At 35.6% G+C, this 16,089-nt stretch overlaps 1 protein-coding gene across 3 annotated transcripts in view; it reads left to right on the plus strand.

The window, feature by feature from the left end:
• Nucleotides 1-2,422: 2,422 nt before the first annotated feature.
• Nucleotides 2,423-16,089, plus strand: part of LOC127838433 (uncharacterized) — a 65,514-nt gene continuing 51,847 nt past the window's right edge. The window contains exons 1-3 of one of the 3 annotated variants that reach the window (XM_052366213.1): nucleotides 2,423-2,926; nucleotides 7,887-7,911; nucleotides 15,572-15,620. In XM_052366213.1, coding sequence (XP_052222173.1) covers nucleotides 2,863-2,926; nucleotides 7,887-7,911; nucleotides 15,572-15,620 — 138 coding nt within the window. In that variant the 5' untranslated portion in view covers nucleotides 2,423-2,862. Of the gene's footprint in view, nucleotides 2,927-7,886; nucleotides 7,912-10,477; nucleotides 10,562-15,571; nucleotides 15,621-16,089 lie in introns of those variants that run through there. The other 2 variants (XM_052366212.1, XM_052366214.1) reach the window with 2 other exon arrangements.

A 16,089-nucleotide genomic window follows, 5' to 3' on the forward strand; every position in this document is an offset into this window, starting at 1 on the left:
ATGTCTTGCAACTTGTATTGTACTACAACAACATAGTTTTTGTTATTTTCCAATAACGACGTGAGCAGTGAGGAGGGTGCATTTTATATTTATTTAGAAACATATTAAAGGTCACAAACAGTACTAAAGGCAGACTCTGCGAAACCTGTCAAGACAGTCATGACTAAGAAAGTCAGAATGTCCGATGAGATGTCAAGCCCACAAAGGGGCAGGAGGAGTTTCTATCAACTTTTCGTCATTGAATCAAAATTATTGTTAATGCAAAATTTAATCAAATCAAAAAGATATGTTGAAAATAAATTTGTTAGATGTATATAATTAAACATCTTTATTAAAGTGGGAAATTAAATACGTTGATAGTACCGGTAATCAAAGGTAAATAAGAAAGATTGGCCGAACTACCTTCCATTCTTTTTGGAGATGTTAGTGCAAACAAACAAGATTTTTGCCTTAAAGAATTTTTCAAGCACTCACGCGGACACTCATCTTGACGTGTATTGGACAAAACCCTTTTTATAAATTACAATGCGTCTAGGCAAAAGAGCGAAAATGATGCAATAAAAAGAAAGTCGTTGCAACGTTCGGGCAGCGTAATTTGCCTCCATCTAGAAAGTCACACTGCGTTTGTACTGTCGATTTTCTTCATATGTAAAAAGTGGCCAGGCCTTTTTGCCTGATTTATGTGATAAAATGTGTCTGAACAAGTGGATTTGTGACCAATTTGGTTTGGCAACTCGCCTAAGTATTATGCCAGTTCGTCATTTCATTACTATGGGACACATATGGGGCATAACTTTTCGTTGATTTCGTGAGTAGATCGATCCACGAATTCAAGATCCCGACGATTAATTATTCCCAATTTTCAATGTTTAAAGACCGAATTACTATGGATATGAAATACATTAATATTCAACGTTATCAACGCGCACATTCTGCGATTGTTACGAAATCCAGAAAACTCGAGCTAGTTCACATTAGTTCAATATAACTTCCCGTGCTAGATCTTTTCTAAAATCTTCTCCAACCGTACTTAACATTTTTAAGTGATATATCTTTTTAATTTTATAGATTAAAGTCAGAATAATTTGAACTGTATTTAACTTGATTACTTTCAATGTGAAAACATCTTTTGCAATTGTATACATTTCCATGCTACGCGACGACGAAAATCGAAAATGTTTAACGAATGAAAATACTTGTTTCATTTCACGTTCGATTTTGATTTTCTATCGGTGCTTATGAATAGAGCTAGACTCATTTGATAAATGATCAACGAAATATGAACAGATGTCACATCAGCTGACGTAACTAATTTATTTAAATTCTCGTTAAACATGGTAGTAGGCTTGCTAAAGCGGCTGTTGGCCAAACCGCCGTAATTTATTAATCCTTGAAATTTGGTAAGGGACCACAATGCAATGTAAAATGCTTAATACAATACTTTGGGCTTTTCGTTTTGGAGAAGATTTTTTTTTATACCCTCGCCCGCCCCCCCCCCCCCCTCACCCCCCACAAGACGGATGGACGGACAGAGTGACGAACAACGGACATGGTATCCTTAATCTCCTCATACGTTATATATGTTCAGGTGAGCTAACATATATAAAACAAGTATCAGTGTTATAATATTGACGAAGAATAAGATCAGAATGCAGAATCAACGGGGTTTCCCGGGTTTTACACACGTGCTGGACAGAATGTAAGCATACCGTGAAGGACTTTTTGCAAATATCTCAAGTAATTGAAATAAATTTGCAAAAATCATCAGTGCATAAAAGACAGTTTTTTTTGTTGCAGTTTATGCCGATATCTTAAGGAATAAGAATAAATCATTGAATTCGTATGAAATCGTTGACAAATGTTCACGTTGCGTGAAGCATAACCGTGTACAATGAATGCAAAAGATTCCGAATTTTTTAACAAGAAAACGGGCTTATTAAATAAAGTAATTCCGATGTATTTCACATTGCCATAAGCAGCATACAAATCTGTCTTTTATGCACTAGTTGAAATTCTTAAGAAAATAATTTTAAAAAGTTATTTGAAATAAAGCACCGCTTACCGTAATGTATACATCCATTAAAGTTAATAGGGAGAACCCCACAAAGTCACGTGATCCTGCACCCTGAAGATAGGCTAACTTCACACACGTCCTGAAGACGTAAAAGATACCGCCATGCAATTCTTTACGCAAACATGCCCTTATGCGGAAATCAAAGTGCACGGCACTAGAATGGAAAATTAGAAACCAGAATCCAATACACGCCAGACGAAAGACTTAATTAAGTTGCGACCGTCTTCATTTTGCTTGCGATTGTAATAATATTAGGGAAAAGACGCGGTGCACGGAATTATCGAGCGACATTACGTTACAAATTGGAAATCACCTCTGGCTCTATTTGCGTCCACAGCTAAGCTTTATTGACAAGTTTTCTCTCAAAGACGACAGTCACATTGCATTAGTAAGAGCATTGTCGACATTTTATGGAATCTTCCATGAACTCGTTGTTGTCGAATGAAGTAGACGTGGACGGAAAAGTGTTGCAGCCGAAGTTCTCTGTCGAGATTTGATCGAGCTTGTCATCGTTTTGGCGGGAAATAACTTCATGATATTTTGGCGGGAATTTGCACTGGGCAAGATATTTTTCGCTGGAAAATTCGAAACCAAAGCAGAATCATTCATGAAAGTGATGTATGTTTTTAAGTGCGTGTTATCATGAATAGCAAACGAACCTAGATGGAATAACTATGTGAAGTACATACAGACGAACGATTAATTTTAGTCACGTTAAATTTTCGCGCGATCTACACTTTGCTTCTTGGTACGTGAATTGTGCTTTGAATATGTAAAGGTCTAGTAAGATGGGAAAACGAGCGAGCAAACTAAGTTCAACTGACGTGAAAGACTTAATGGGATGTACATATTGTAAGTACAGACTTTCGTATTTGTTTCACGGGTTTCTTAAAAAAACTGACTTTTTTGAAAAGACTCTTGGAATTGTTCTTACTTATTATGCCAAGTTAGTTTAATACTGTTTTAAATGCGCGTTCGTGTACATGTAAATACATGTATACATGTATGCATGTAACAAACATTAAGTTACAGTTACATTGACATAGTATGAATGCTGTTGAATTTTGCAAAAAAGGCAAAGGGGTTGGATAACATTAGTTTTAAACAACGTTCGATGACGACCTTTCCCATCATTTCCAGACTGGTTTGAGGGAAACAAAATAACTGCAGATATTTTTTCACAAACAAAAAATACTTAACTTGTAGCAAAAATAAGCATTATTGTGATTTATTATACATTATGGTAATATTGAATTAGAAGAATTTAAATTACACATATAAATCATAAGGAAAAAGAAAGATAGAAATATAAATAAACAAGAAATATCTTTAAAAAAGATATAGGGCGTTGATGTGAATGAATGGATGAGATCAAGGATAGCGAATGTCTTTTTCTGTGCAGTTCTTAGCTGCATCACACGCAGTACGGGATGTTACGCGGAGTTTTTGCTGCTTATTTTACATTAGTACATATTGCTGGTCATAAACCTATAGATACAAAACAGAAAACCAAAAGAAGAATGGAAGTGAAATTAAAACATATGAGTCAACTGGCCACACGCCAAGTATCCATATTTATAGGCGCGTTCTTCGAACAAACCTGTTTTAGTGGTTTGTTGGGCATTGCTATTTGATTCGATTATTAACAGTATCGAGAATCATCGCGCTCATGCTAAATGCATTAGTCAATATGGTGGAATAATTATTGTTATATTAATCAAAAATAATATTTATAATTGTATTGTTGAAAACACATTAAGAATCTATTATTGACATACAATAATTATATTGCTGAATATCTTCATTTAACATATTTCTGGTCTAAAGAAAATTCCAGGTCACCTAGTTCACGGATAGCGTCTTTATTATATAACGATTATTTTACTAGCCGCGAACTCCGGTGATGACCTGTATACAAACTCTGACATTCACACACTGGCCGCGAAATGACCCGATACCTCGCAGGTTGAAATGCAATGCATTCAAGTGAGGCCTCGCTTCCACTGCTCTTTATACTTTTACATGTTAACATGTTGACAGGAATATGGAAGTAAGCACAGGTGGTTAGCGTGTGGCTATGATATTAATTAGTGAAAACATCATTTTGAATGATAAATAATCATATTATAACGAAAAATTAACTTTTCTGAAAAAAAATATTTCACTATCAAATATATATATAACAAGGTATGCAACTCAAAATCACCCCATAACGGGGTGCATCGCTTTGAACAGCCATATCTTCATCAATTGTGCAGCGATTTTCACGATCTCGGTCTTATTCAACGCAGAAATGAATTTCCTTTCTGGAAATGTATATGTCTTGCAATATTTTTACAAATGCTGGGTCAACTTTTAAGAAATAACACGATACACAACACGCATGACCCAGTTGACAGTGATCATGCTGTCTTTAAGACTGAAATCTTCACGGAGTAAAGGGCAACTTCCCTACAAAGTTCATGTAGTTCGATACTATAATTCAATAAAACGTATGAAAAAACATTATTACCGTTCTTGTCGTTACATTCTGCATCAAGACTAACTGTCCAGCGCCGTTTGAAACCTTTGTTTACATACATTTCAACTAACTGACATTTTAAACATACGAGTGATTTCATTGGTCCAATGCGGAGGTGTGTCTTTACAACTGGAGATTTCATTCATAAAGAATACATGATCACTGTCAACTGGGTCATGCGTGTTGTGTATCGTGTTATTTCTTAAAAGTTGACCCAGCATTTGTAAAAATATTGCAAGACATATACATTTCCAGAAAGGAAATTCATTTCTGCGTTGAATAAGACCGAGATCGTGAAAATCGCTGCACAATTGATGAAGATATGGCTGTTCAAAGCGATGCACCCCGTTATGGGGTGATTTTGAGTTGCATACCTTGTTATATATATATTTGATAGTGAAATATTTTTTTTCAGAAAAGTTAATTTTTCGTTATAATATGATTATTTATCATTCAAAATGATGTTTTCACTAATTAATATCATAGCCACACGCTAACCACCTGTGGAAGTAAGTACTAAATATGAGAACATAGGCTTTAAGTATAAATGCTTTTGCCCTGGCAATCCTCTGAAAATAAAAGGTGCACGCACAAACTGTATTGATGTCGAGAATTGAGTGTAAAACTGTTCTATCTATTAAAGGGATCTTTTCACGCTTTGGTAAATTGACAAAATTGAAAAAAGTTGTTTCAGATTCGTAAGTTTTCGTTTTAGTTATGATATTTGTGAGGAAACAGTAATACTGAACATTAACCATGCTCTAATATAGCCATTTTATGCATCTTTTGACGATTTTAAAACCTAAAAATTATAAAGCGTTGCAACGCGAAACGATTGAATAATTTGGAGAGTTCTGTTTTTGTCGTTAAATTTGGTAAAACTACGAAGATTGCTTATATAAGGTATAAAATACGTCAAGATGTGTACTCGGCGGAATAGCTCAGTAGGCTAAAGCGTTTTTACTTCAGGACTCTGGCAGGACTCCAGGGGTCACTGGTTCGAAACCTGCTCCGGGCAACGTTCTTTTCCTTTTTTTAATTTATTTCTTGATTTTTTACTGGAGCTTTTACGATCCAATGTTTACATTTATCAATATAAAGCATTTAATGAATAAGTTAAAAAAATGCCAAAATCTGTGAAAAGGCCCCTTTAAGCCTTTTCATTAAAGATAAAATTGTTTCATGCAGTAAAACAGTGTTACAACGACGCGGATATGTTTCCAATGTTCTGGTGGTATACTCAAATCAGCCAATGGAATAAATGAAGTGTATTCATTCGTACCTAGCTGCGGGCATTTTTTTTTTGAAGTTTATTGGACACTTACAAAGGTCAGGTAAGGTGAAAAGCTGGCTTAATACAGATACGCCGAAAAAAGATAGATTTCTTCAATCCACCAAGTTGAACATTTTACTAATGAAGCATATTGCAGCAAAAAATGAAGTTTTTCAGCAAATGAATAACAACTATACACACTTTTTATCAATTAACAAGTCGGCTTAATAATCAATACGAAAATCGGTTCTAGGGTTTTATGTAACATTGAACCAGAAATATTGCAAATTTTGATTATCAATAAATCCTGGAATACTAAATTTGCTGCTGTTGGATATTAAAGTAAGACAATAATAGAATAATAATGAATATACTGCTGTTTCAAAAAGAACATGCTTATGATTGCTTCAGACCAGGGCAAGGAAGATTATGTGAGTCGTGTTAAGAGAAAACTGGGCATATTCATGTGCATAAAGTGTCGTTCCAGATTAGCCTGTGCAGTCTGCACATGCTAATCAGGGACGACACTTTCCGCCCAAGTTGGATTTTTGCTAAGAAGAGACTTCAATTAAACGAAAAATGTCATAAAAGTGTAAAGTGTCGTCCCTGATTAGCCTGTTTGGACTGCACAGGCTAATCTGGGATGACACTTTACGCACATGCATTATGCCCAGTTTTCGCAGAACACGACTCGTGCTTCAAACCAGGAAACGTCTGATTATGTACAAGCTGTTCTCTGTAAAACTGTGGTTAAATAGGCAGTTTCCAGTCCACAGGCCAGGTTGTTAATCGAGTAGATGGAGAATCTATTTTATATAATCAGCTACAATATGCTTACATTAAGCAGTAAACACGCATTATTTATTATAAGTATGTAGTATGTAATTGGCTTATATTTAATGTACTCAGTATTTACTCTAGTAGCAACCAGTGTTTGTTTATTAACCTTCTATTAATATAGTATTTATTACATGTATGGGATATGGTTTAGATGTATATTAACATACAATGTACATACATTTAATCAATACTTAAAACATCCAGTGAACATCTTTGTTAACTATGCTAATTCAAAGTTTTTTTAGATTTTTGTGTTGCCCGACTAGTTGACACTTAGGTGTCTATTTGGTTAGTGTCTGTGTCAGCGTCTCTGTTTGCTTATTTTTTAACGATAACTCTACGATTTTTAAAGATATTTCTTTGAAACTTCAATCAGTGAGTGGAGCTCAGTACACAAAATTGTTTCCTTCAACTATTTAAGTTCTTTCCCCTTGTTTAGTTCCTAACTTATTTTTTGTCTGCAAAAGTAATGAAAGCTATAAATTAGAAACTTGATAAGTAGATCTCGCTCTTACTAAGGAGAGGTCGAGTGCACAAGAAATGTTACTCTGCAATTTATACTCTTTGAGTTATTGCCCTTTGTTTAGTTCCATACTTTTTTATTGGGAAGATAGCTTTAAAAGTATGAAAGCAATGAGCTTTAATCTTCATGAGTAGATCTAGATTTTAATGTGGAGAAGTCATACGCACAAGAAATGTTACTCTGCACTTTATACTTAAATAGTTATTGCCCTTAGGGTAGTTTCGTGCTTACTTTTTGTGTGGAAGATAACTCAAAGACTTTGAAAGCTATTTATTTGAAACTTAAAAGTATATATAGGTTTTGTTGAGGTAAATTTCAATGCACAAAAAATACTCAGCACCTAATACCTTACAGAGTTTTGGCCCTTTGTATTTGTTCATGCTTGCATATTTTGCATTATACATGTATACTTGGCAACCCAGAGTACATAAATTTTGTGTGTTTGCCTTGTTTGATAAACACCACATTCATATGCATTGTAAAGTTTTACCAATATTGCTCTGGCAAACCAAGCATAACTACACTAGAAACTTATTTACACACAAAAAACCATGCCAATTTTATTAATTTATACATGTTGTTGCAAATTGTTATTGAAAATACTGGTAATATCCTATATTACTTTAAACTAAATAGTGTTGTTTTTATATTTCAGTTAACAAAAAGGAACTTCAGACTTGGTAAGAATAGTTGCTGACTGGTAATTATGTTTTCTTTTACTTTAAACTTCAAATCTTAATAATATAAGCTGTCCAGTTAACGCAGTGGTCGCTACACAAGCTTATTAACTATGGGACCTGGGTTCAATACCTACTCCAGTAGGTTGGTGTTCACCATATCAGACAGGTGTTTTTTTTCTTGTTTTTTCTATTATCAATGTAATAGTGTGAAATATTTTATCATCAAAATGCCCATAGACTAATTATGGTATGAATATCTTACTGCCAACAACCATGTTTTGCATGCTTTTTCCTAGCCATTTTGGGAAAAATGCATTATCGGCTTTGGGATTTTTTCATTTCCGTCCGTATGTCCGTCCGGAATTCCATTTCCAGAGTTTTTTCCTTCCATATATTGACATTAATTTTAGTGTGTGAGTCTACCTACACGGTTTACAGATCAAGTTTGAGTTTCTTTCTAATCCATTGGTTTTTGCCAAAGTTTTGGGCCTCGGACAATTTTCTTTAAAACAACGCTTTTCTGGAAATTTTTCTGAAACGATTTCACACATTTGCCTAATTTGTTGGTGTATGCAGTCTGCCTGCATGACTTTCAGATCAAGGCTGACTTAATTGTTCTGGTCCATTGATGTTTGACAAAGTGAGGAGCCTCATTGATGTTTGACAAAGTGAAGAGCCTCATTGATGTTTGACAAAGTGAAGAGCCTCATTGATGTTTGACAAAGTGAAGAGCCTTGGAATTTACACTAAAATAACAATTTAACAGACTTTTTGCTTAACACTTTCCATATTGACCTGATTTTAGAATTATGGATCATTATTTAATTTTGTTTCGTGTTACCAATTTTGACAAAATCACAGACATTTGTTTACCCTGGACTCGCCCTGAATTCTGGGATATTTCTGCTGTTCAGTAGAGGGCATTGTGTGTCAAAAACACAGCTCTTGTTTTCTTTAAAAAAAAAAAAGAGATATTTTTTCCGTATAATTTTTTTTTTCCTTTTTGCTTTGGGAATGTGTCCGTGTAGGAGACCCATAGATACGCCAGGAAAAGTCCGGAATAATAATCAAGTGGATGATTACTTGCCATCAATAAACATGTCAGACCATGGCTCTAGTTACTATTGTAAACCAAGTAAATAAATAATGTGAAAGTTGCTGCATTTATATCCCTTGAGAAGATGGTTCCTAGACAGATCCTTGTAAAACTGAGACTTTGTTATTTGAGTAGAATAAATTTGCTTATTTAATGACAAATTCAAGGACTTTATTTGAGAGTTTTTGTTACAGACTTCCTGCTATTGTTTTTTTCGGCGTAGCTGTTTTTCACTTTTGATGACATTTACATAACGCAAGCAGACCAAAATGAATACACTCCATTAATTTCATTGGCTGATTTAAACACAATCCCCCGGAACATTAGCAACATCACCACGACTCTGTAGTATAGGATGTAACACTGCTCAGTGTACGGAAAGGTGGACTATTTTCTGCATATTCATACAAAACATATATACACATTTTTGCCTAGTAACAATTACGCAATACCGGTAAATTCCATCCCCGATTTCCCAAGACTTTCAGGGCCAGTGTTGGGTCAGTTAATAGTCATGGGAAGTTGGAATTAACTATTGATAAACTTCTCATTTTGAAAACACAGTATTGCTTTCAAGATATCAAATATCACTAATTTTAAGGGAAGAAATGAATGAAAACCTATTGGTAAATGCCATTTGTCTTGTGCTGTGAGACAAAACCAACAAAATAGTATAGTGTCCGTGATAGAAGGGAAATCATTTAATTTATATATCTAGTAGCCACACATGTGTGATGTACCGGGTATGCAGTAAATCTGTCTTAACAACTTTCCTGCAAACCATAATAGGCTGCCAACATTTGCCAGTTTGCGATAAATAACACAGTGTTACTTTTAATCCGCAAGTATCATGGCTTGATGTTCCATTTACAAGAGATTTTTAAATCATCATGCGAAAATGGGTCTTATGCAATATTTTGCCAGCGTAGCTCCAGCCTAGCCTGCACATTTGCGCATTCTGGTCTGGATATGCATTTCAGAATGACACTCTGAAGATACCAGGAAACCTGGCATGCTTTTTATAGAGGAAAGGAAAGCGTAGCCCATGAGCTATGCTTGCTGCGTATGTCATAACCCATTTATGCCTAGTGGACTCTCCTATTCTTCTAAATTGGATCAATTTATTACCAAAATTAGGGGTGTCTAGTATATTTATTTCTATGTTAAGAATATTTCTTACAGAAATTCCTTTAAGCAAACAGCGCAGACCCTGATGAGACGCCGAATCATGTTCTTTGTAGGATACTCATGAAACCTTGGTCATATGAAGTTTTCACGAATAACATTTTGAAGAATTGTTCATAATTCTAGTTAAAGCAACTGGACCAAACAACAATTCAGTTGACCACCATTTTGGTCTTTTCATTATTTGTGTGTGTGTATTTTAACTTGTTACAACAAAGCAACAAGGAAAACATACATTCTATGTATGGTCTGAATACTTATGTGTTCTGGTCCAACTAGGCTTGATCTAACTCGACCCAGTATGCAAAGATGAGAAATGAAATTGGTGTGTTTTTCATGGCTGAACAGGAACTATACTCTTTACATTAAGTATGTTGATTCCAAGTTATCTTAATTTTGTTGAATAAAAGTCTGTGTCTTTTTACAAGTCTGATGAAGGGTAAAGTGCTGCAAATTAGTTCAATAAAAAGCATGTTTCTTATATAAAAAGTTATGTGTGTGAATGACATGGAGATGAGTGTTTATTTTAACATTCTGATACTTTTTACTTCTATCAATTTATGTTTTGATGTGTGTAATGTAACTTTAATATGCATTTGTCAATATTTGCATGTGTTTATATGTTATGCTAGCTTTTGCGTATTTTAATGTGCAGACACTTGCTCTAGCGCTGTGCATGTCAGACAGTGTCACAAACATCTGTAGGATTGTCACATGCTCTCGGCATCAACGAGAGCTCTGTTGACTTACAAATATAAAGATGTCACTGTATTATGTGCCACACAGACTGTTTGGAAGATCTTTGCATAAAAGCCTTTACATTGGAACCTGAGATAGACATTTGTAATGGAGTCTTGCTTTGGGAATATGGGGCTTAATGCATGTGTGTACAGTGCTAGATTAGCCTGTGCAGTCCACAATTCATGTGTGTAAAGTGCTTGATTAGCCTGTGCAGTCCACAATGCATGTGTGTAAAGTACTAGATTAGCCTGTGCAGTCCACAATGTATGTGTGTAAAGTGCTAGATTAGCCTGTGCAGTCCACAATGCATGTGTGTAAAGTACTAGATTAGCCTGTGCAGTCCACAATGCATGTGTGTAAAGTGCTAGATTAGCCTGTGCAGTCCACAATGCATGTGTGTAAAGTACTAGATTAGCCTGTGCAGTCCACGATGTATGTGTGTAAAGTGCTAGATTAGCCTGTGCAGTCCACAATGTATGTGTGTAAAGTGCTAGATTAGCCTGTGCAGTCCACAATGTATGTGTGTAAAGTACTAGATTAGCCTGTGCAGTCCACAATGCATGTGTGTAAAGTACTAGATTAGCCTGTGCAGTCCATGATGTATGTGTGTAAAGTGCTAGATTAGCCTGTGCAGTCCACAATGTATGTGTGTAAAGTACTAGATTAGCCTGTGCAATCCACAATGTATGTGTGTAAATTACTAGATTAGCCTGTGCAGTCCACAATGTATGTGTGTAAAGTACTAGATTAGCCTGTGCAGTCCACAATGCATGTGTGTAAAGTGCTAGATTAGCCTGTGCAGTCCACAATGTATGTGTGTAAAGTACTAGATTGGCCTGTGCAGTCCACAATGTATGTGTGTAAAGTGCTAGATTAGCCTGTGCAGTCCACAATGTATGTGTGTAAAGTACTAGATTAGCCTGTGCAGTCCACAATGTATGTGTGTAAAGTACTAGATTAGCCTGTGCAGTCCACAATGTATGAGTGTAAAGTACTAGATTAGCCTGTGCAGTCCACAATGCATGTGTGTAAAGTACTAGATTAGCCTGTGCAGTCCACGATGTATGTGTGTAAAGTACTAGATTAGCCTGTGCAGTCCACAATGCATGTGTGTAAAGTACTAGATTAGCCTGTGCAGTCCACAATGTATGTGTGTAAAGTACTAGATTAGCCTGTGCAGTCCACAATGCATGTGTGTAAAGTACTAGATTAGCCTGTGCAGTCCACGATGTATGTGTGTAAAGTGCTAGATTAGCCTGTGCAGTCCACAATGTATGTGTGTAAAGTACTAGATTAGCCTGTGCAGTCCACAATGCATGTGTGTAAAGTACTAGATTAGCCTGTGCAGTCCACGATGTATGTGTGTAAAGTGCTAGTTTAGCCTGTGCAGTCCACAATGTATGTGTGTAAAGTACTAGATTAGCCTGTGCAGTCCACAATGTATGTGTGTAAATTACTAGATTAGCCTGTGCAGTCCACAATGTATGTGTGTAAAGTACTAGATTAGCCTGTGCAGTCCACAATGCATGTGTGTAAAGTACTAGATTAGCCTGTGCAGTCCACAATGTATGTGTGTAAAGTACTAGATTAGCCTGTGCAGTCCACAATGCATGTGTGTAAAGTACTAGATTAGCCTGTGCAGTCCACAATGCATGTGTGTAAAGTACTAGATTAGCCTGTGCAGTCCACGATGTATGTGTGTAAAGTACTAGATTAGCCTGTGCAGTCCACAATGCATGTGTGTAAAGTGCTAGATTAGCCTGTGCAGTCCACAATGTATGAGTGTAAAGTACTAGATTAGCCTGTGCAGTCCACAATGCATGTGTGTAAAGTACTAGATTAGCCTGTGCAGTCCACGATGTATGTGTGTAAAGTACTAGATTAGCCTGTGCAGTCCACGATGTATGTGTGTAAAGTACTAGATTAGCCTGTGCAGTCCACAATGTATGTGTGTAAAGTACTAGATTAGCCTGTGCAGTCCACAATGTATGTGTGTAAAGTACTAGATTAGCCTGTGCAGTCCACAATGTATGTGTGTAAAGTACTAGATTAGCCTGTGCAGTCCACAATGTATGTGTGTAAAGTACTAGATTAGCCTGTGCAGTCCACAATGTATGTGTGTAAAGTACTAGATTAGCCTGTGCAGTCCACAATGTATGTGTGTAAAGTACTAGATTAGCCTGTGCAGTCCACAATGTATGTGTGTAAAGTGCTTGATTAGCCTGTGCATTCCACCAAGACAGGATTTTCCTTTAGAAGAGCCCGGCCCCGGCGAAATGTTGTTCATGATTTCATGAACACTTCAAGCCAATCAAGAACTGTTTATGAACGGTTCTGAAAAAGTTCCTTAGCCTGGTTCATGAACTTTTGGACATGAACTGTTCTTAAGACATGTTCATGAACTGTTTATGAATTATTGTTGAACATTTCAAAGTTCATGAACAGTTCTTCATCTAACCATAAATACTTAGTGATGAACATTTCATGCACAAGTATTTCTAATGACTTTTCTGAGACAGACTTTAAGGATCCATCATGAATAATTCATGAAATCCTTTGTGCTAGATGTTTCATACATATTTTTGAAAGTAATATTGAAATGTCTAGCATACAAATCTTGTAGATTTGTGAAACCTGTGAAGTTAGTATGAATATGCATAGTACTTTCACCACTGTAAGTTAGTGTTCTTGACCTGTTCTAGAGAATTTTAAGAACATTTGTAAAAGAACTGTTCAAGAACTGCCTTCAGGAACACTTCAATAACTTTTTAAGGACCTTTCCTGTTCTTGAATTATTCTTAAACTATTCTTGAACACTTTAAGAACTTTTTTGAACAAAATGTTTCCTTCTGATGTTCTTAAACAGGTCTACACAATGTTTTTGAACGTATGATGGACTTTTTAAAAATCCAATATGTTCTTAAAAGGATCTGTCATTGTTCTTGGAAGACTTAAAAGACAAGTTTAAGAACCTTTTAAGGACATCTTATTTCAAGAACAGTTTAAGATGATATCAAGAACTCAATGTACATTGCATTGCTGTTTTTACAAAGAAAGAATATTGTGTGCACAGGAAGTTGAAACGGAAGGCACATGGTTTATGTTATATTTGAAAATGTAAGTCTTTAATAAATTACCGACTGAACTGATCAGCCATTGGTTCCATTTCAAGTTCTTTGGCACTGTAAGTGTAACCATTTCAGGGAAACCATTGATTAGTAAATGATTCTTGAACTGAAAATGAGACTATTCATAATCTTTTCAATACATGAATTATTCATGAACATATAGTGCAAAGTTGTATTATGAAATTTAAAGAGTATTATCAAACCACTTGTATCTCAGTTATTAGTGTTATATTTAAACTTTTGTTATATGTTGCTATCAATATGTTAAGTGCTAATACAAGACTTGTTTCTTCTTACCCTGACCTGTTTGTTGAGCTTTAGTAACACTTATGATAACCTTTGCATAAATTGACAAATTCTTGTTCATGAATAGTTCATGAACACTTCATGCCACCTCAGTTCATGAACTCTTGAAGAACTATGGTTCATGAACTATTCACTTACAGTTCGTGAACAGAAAATGAGCCATTGAAAAATAGAAGGAAAATGTTCATGAACTGTTCGTGAACAGCAAAAACCTGAAGAATTTTTCAAGAATTGTGTTGTTCATGAACTGTTCAATAACATTTCATGCCATTGATGTTCATGAATAGTTCATGAACATTTCATGCCATAATGGTTCAAGAATAGTTCATGAGCACTTCATGCCACACGGGTTCAAGAATAGTTCATGAACACTTCATGCCATTAGGTTTCAATAATATTTCATGAACACTTCATGCCATTAGTGTTCATGAACAGTTCATGAACTAAAATTTCAAGAACTTTTCACAGACATGGCTCATTTTCTGTTCACGAACTATTCGTGAACAATTCATGAACTCAGTTCACGAACAGTTCATGAACTGTTCACGAATTATTCATGAACTGCAGAACAACATTTCGCAGGGGAGACTTCCTTTTCACACAAAAATTCCATAAAAGCAGAAAGTGTTGTCATGCATGAGATCCATTTTTCCCAGACTCAATTTATAACGTGTCCCATAGCTTGGATTTCCATTATCACTATAAAATGTAAAAGGCCCCAGACAGTTTATGTGGTAGAGAACATTAATGCAGCATGCATGAAATGAGCACATTGATTTTAGTATGAAGAAAGGCAGTAGCTTGTTTATTATCTGCTACAGTTGTTATGGGTCCCGCTGTAAAATTAGGTGGAAAACTGATACACATTAATACGCCTCTAATGTGGACTAAAATAAAAGATAAAGTAAGCCTTGAAGAGAGTTCCAAATAGATATATAGATGGAAAGTATTTGAGATTATTCTTTTGCTGTCAACAACAGATTGAATTTGCTTAAACTGCCGTACACCAAGTATAGTAATTGTTATGGTACAGCTAGTTCAGAAATATAACATGTGGATGCTTGTTTTATTTTAATTCTTTTAATATTCTCACTCTGCTTTGGCAATGAAAAATTATGAAATGAAAAAAATTGCTTCAATTCATACATTTTATCACTCAAGTGTTTTCATAAAAGTGAATAAAAGTTGCTTTTGTTTGTTTTAGGTACAAAGATTTCCTGAAAGAATGCCCCACTGGCGAACTGAAACAGGAGGTAGGAACACTTACACATGAGCCTTACTCCAGGAAAATGGGGCTTAATGCATGCGCATAAAGTGTCATCCCAGATCAGGCTGTGCAGTCTGCACAGGCTAAACAGGGACGACAGTTTTGGTTGTAATGGTATTTTTCATTAAAGAAAGTCACTTTGTTTGCCCCAAAATCCAGCGCAGGCTGAAAGTATTGCCCCTGATTAGCCTGCGCATAGTACCCACTTAGCCTGCTCATAGTACCCACTTAGCCTGCGCATAGTACCCACTTTTCTCTGAACAAGGCTTCAGTATTGTAACTAGCTATATAAAACTAGAAGGTAAGGGAATATTTTCCTCTATATCTTAAAGTTATCTAATACCAGTACTTAAGAAAAACCATTACTCTTATGTTCAGTCTGCCTATTTCTAGAATATCCCGAGAATATCTCATGGGGAAATATGTTTCAATAATCGGATTCATTTAAATTACAT

The sequence above is a fragment of the Dreissena polymorpha genome, chromosome 7, assembly GCF_020536995.1.
Source record: "Dreissena polymorpha isolate Duluth1 chromosome 7, UMN_Dpol_1.0, whole genome shotgun sequence".
Lineage (NCBI taxonomy): Eukaryota > Metazoa > Mollusca > Bivalvia > Myida > Dreissenidae > Dreissena > Dreissena polymorpha.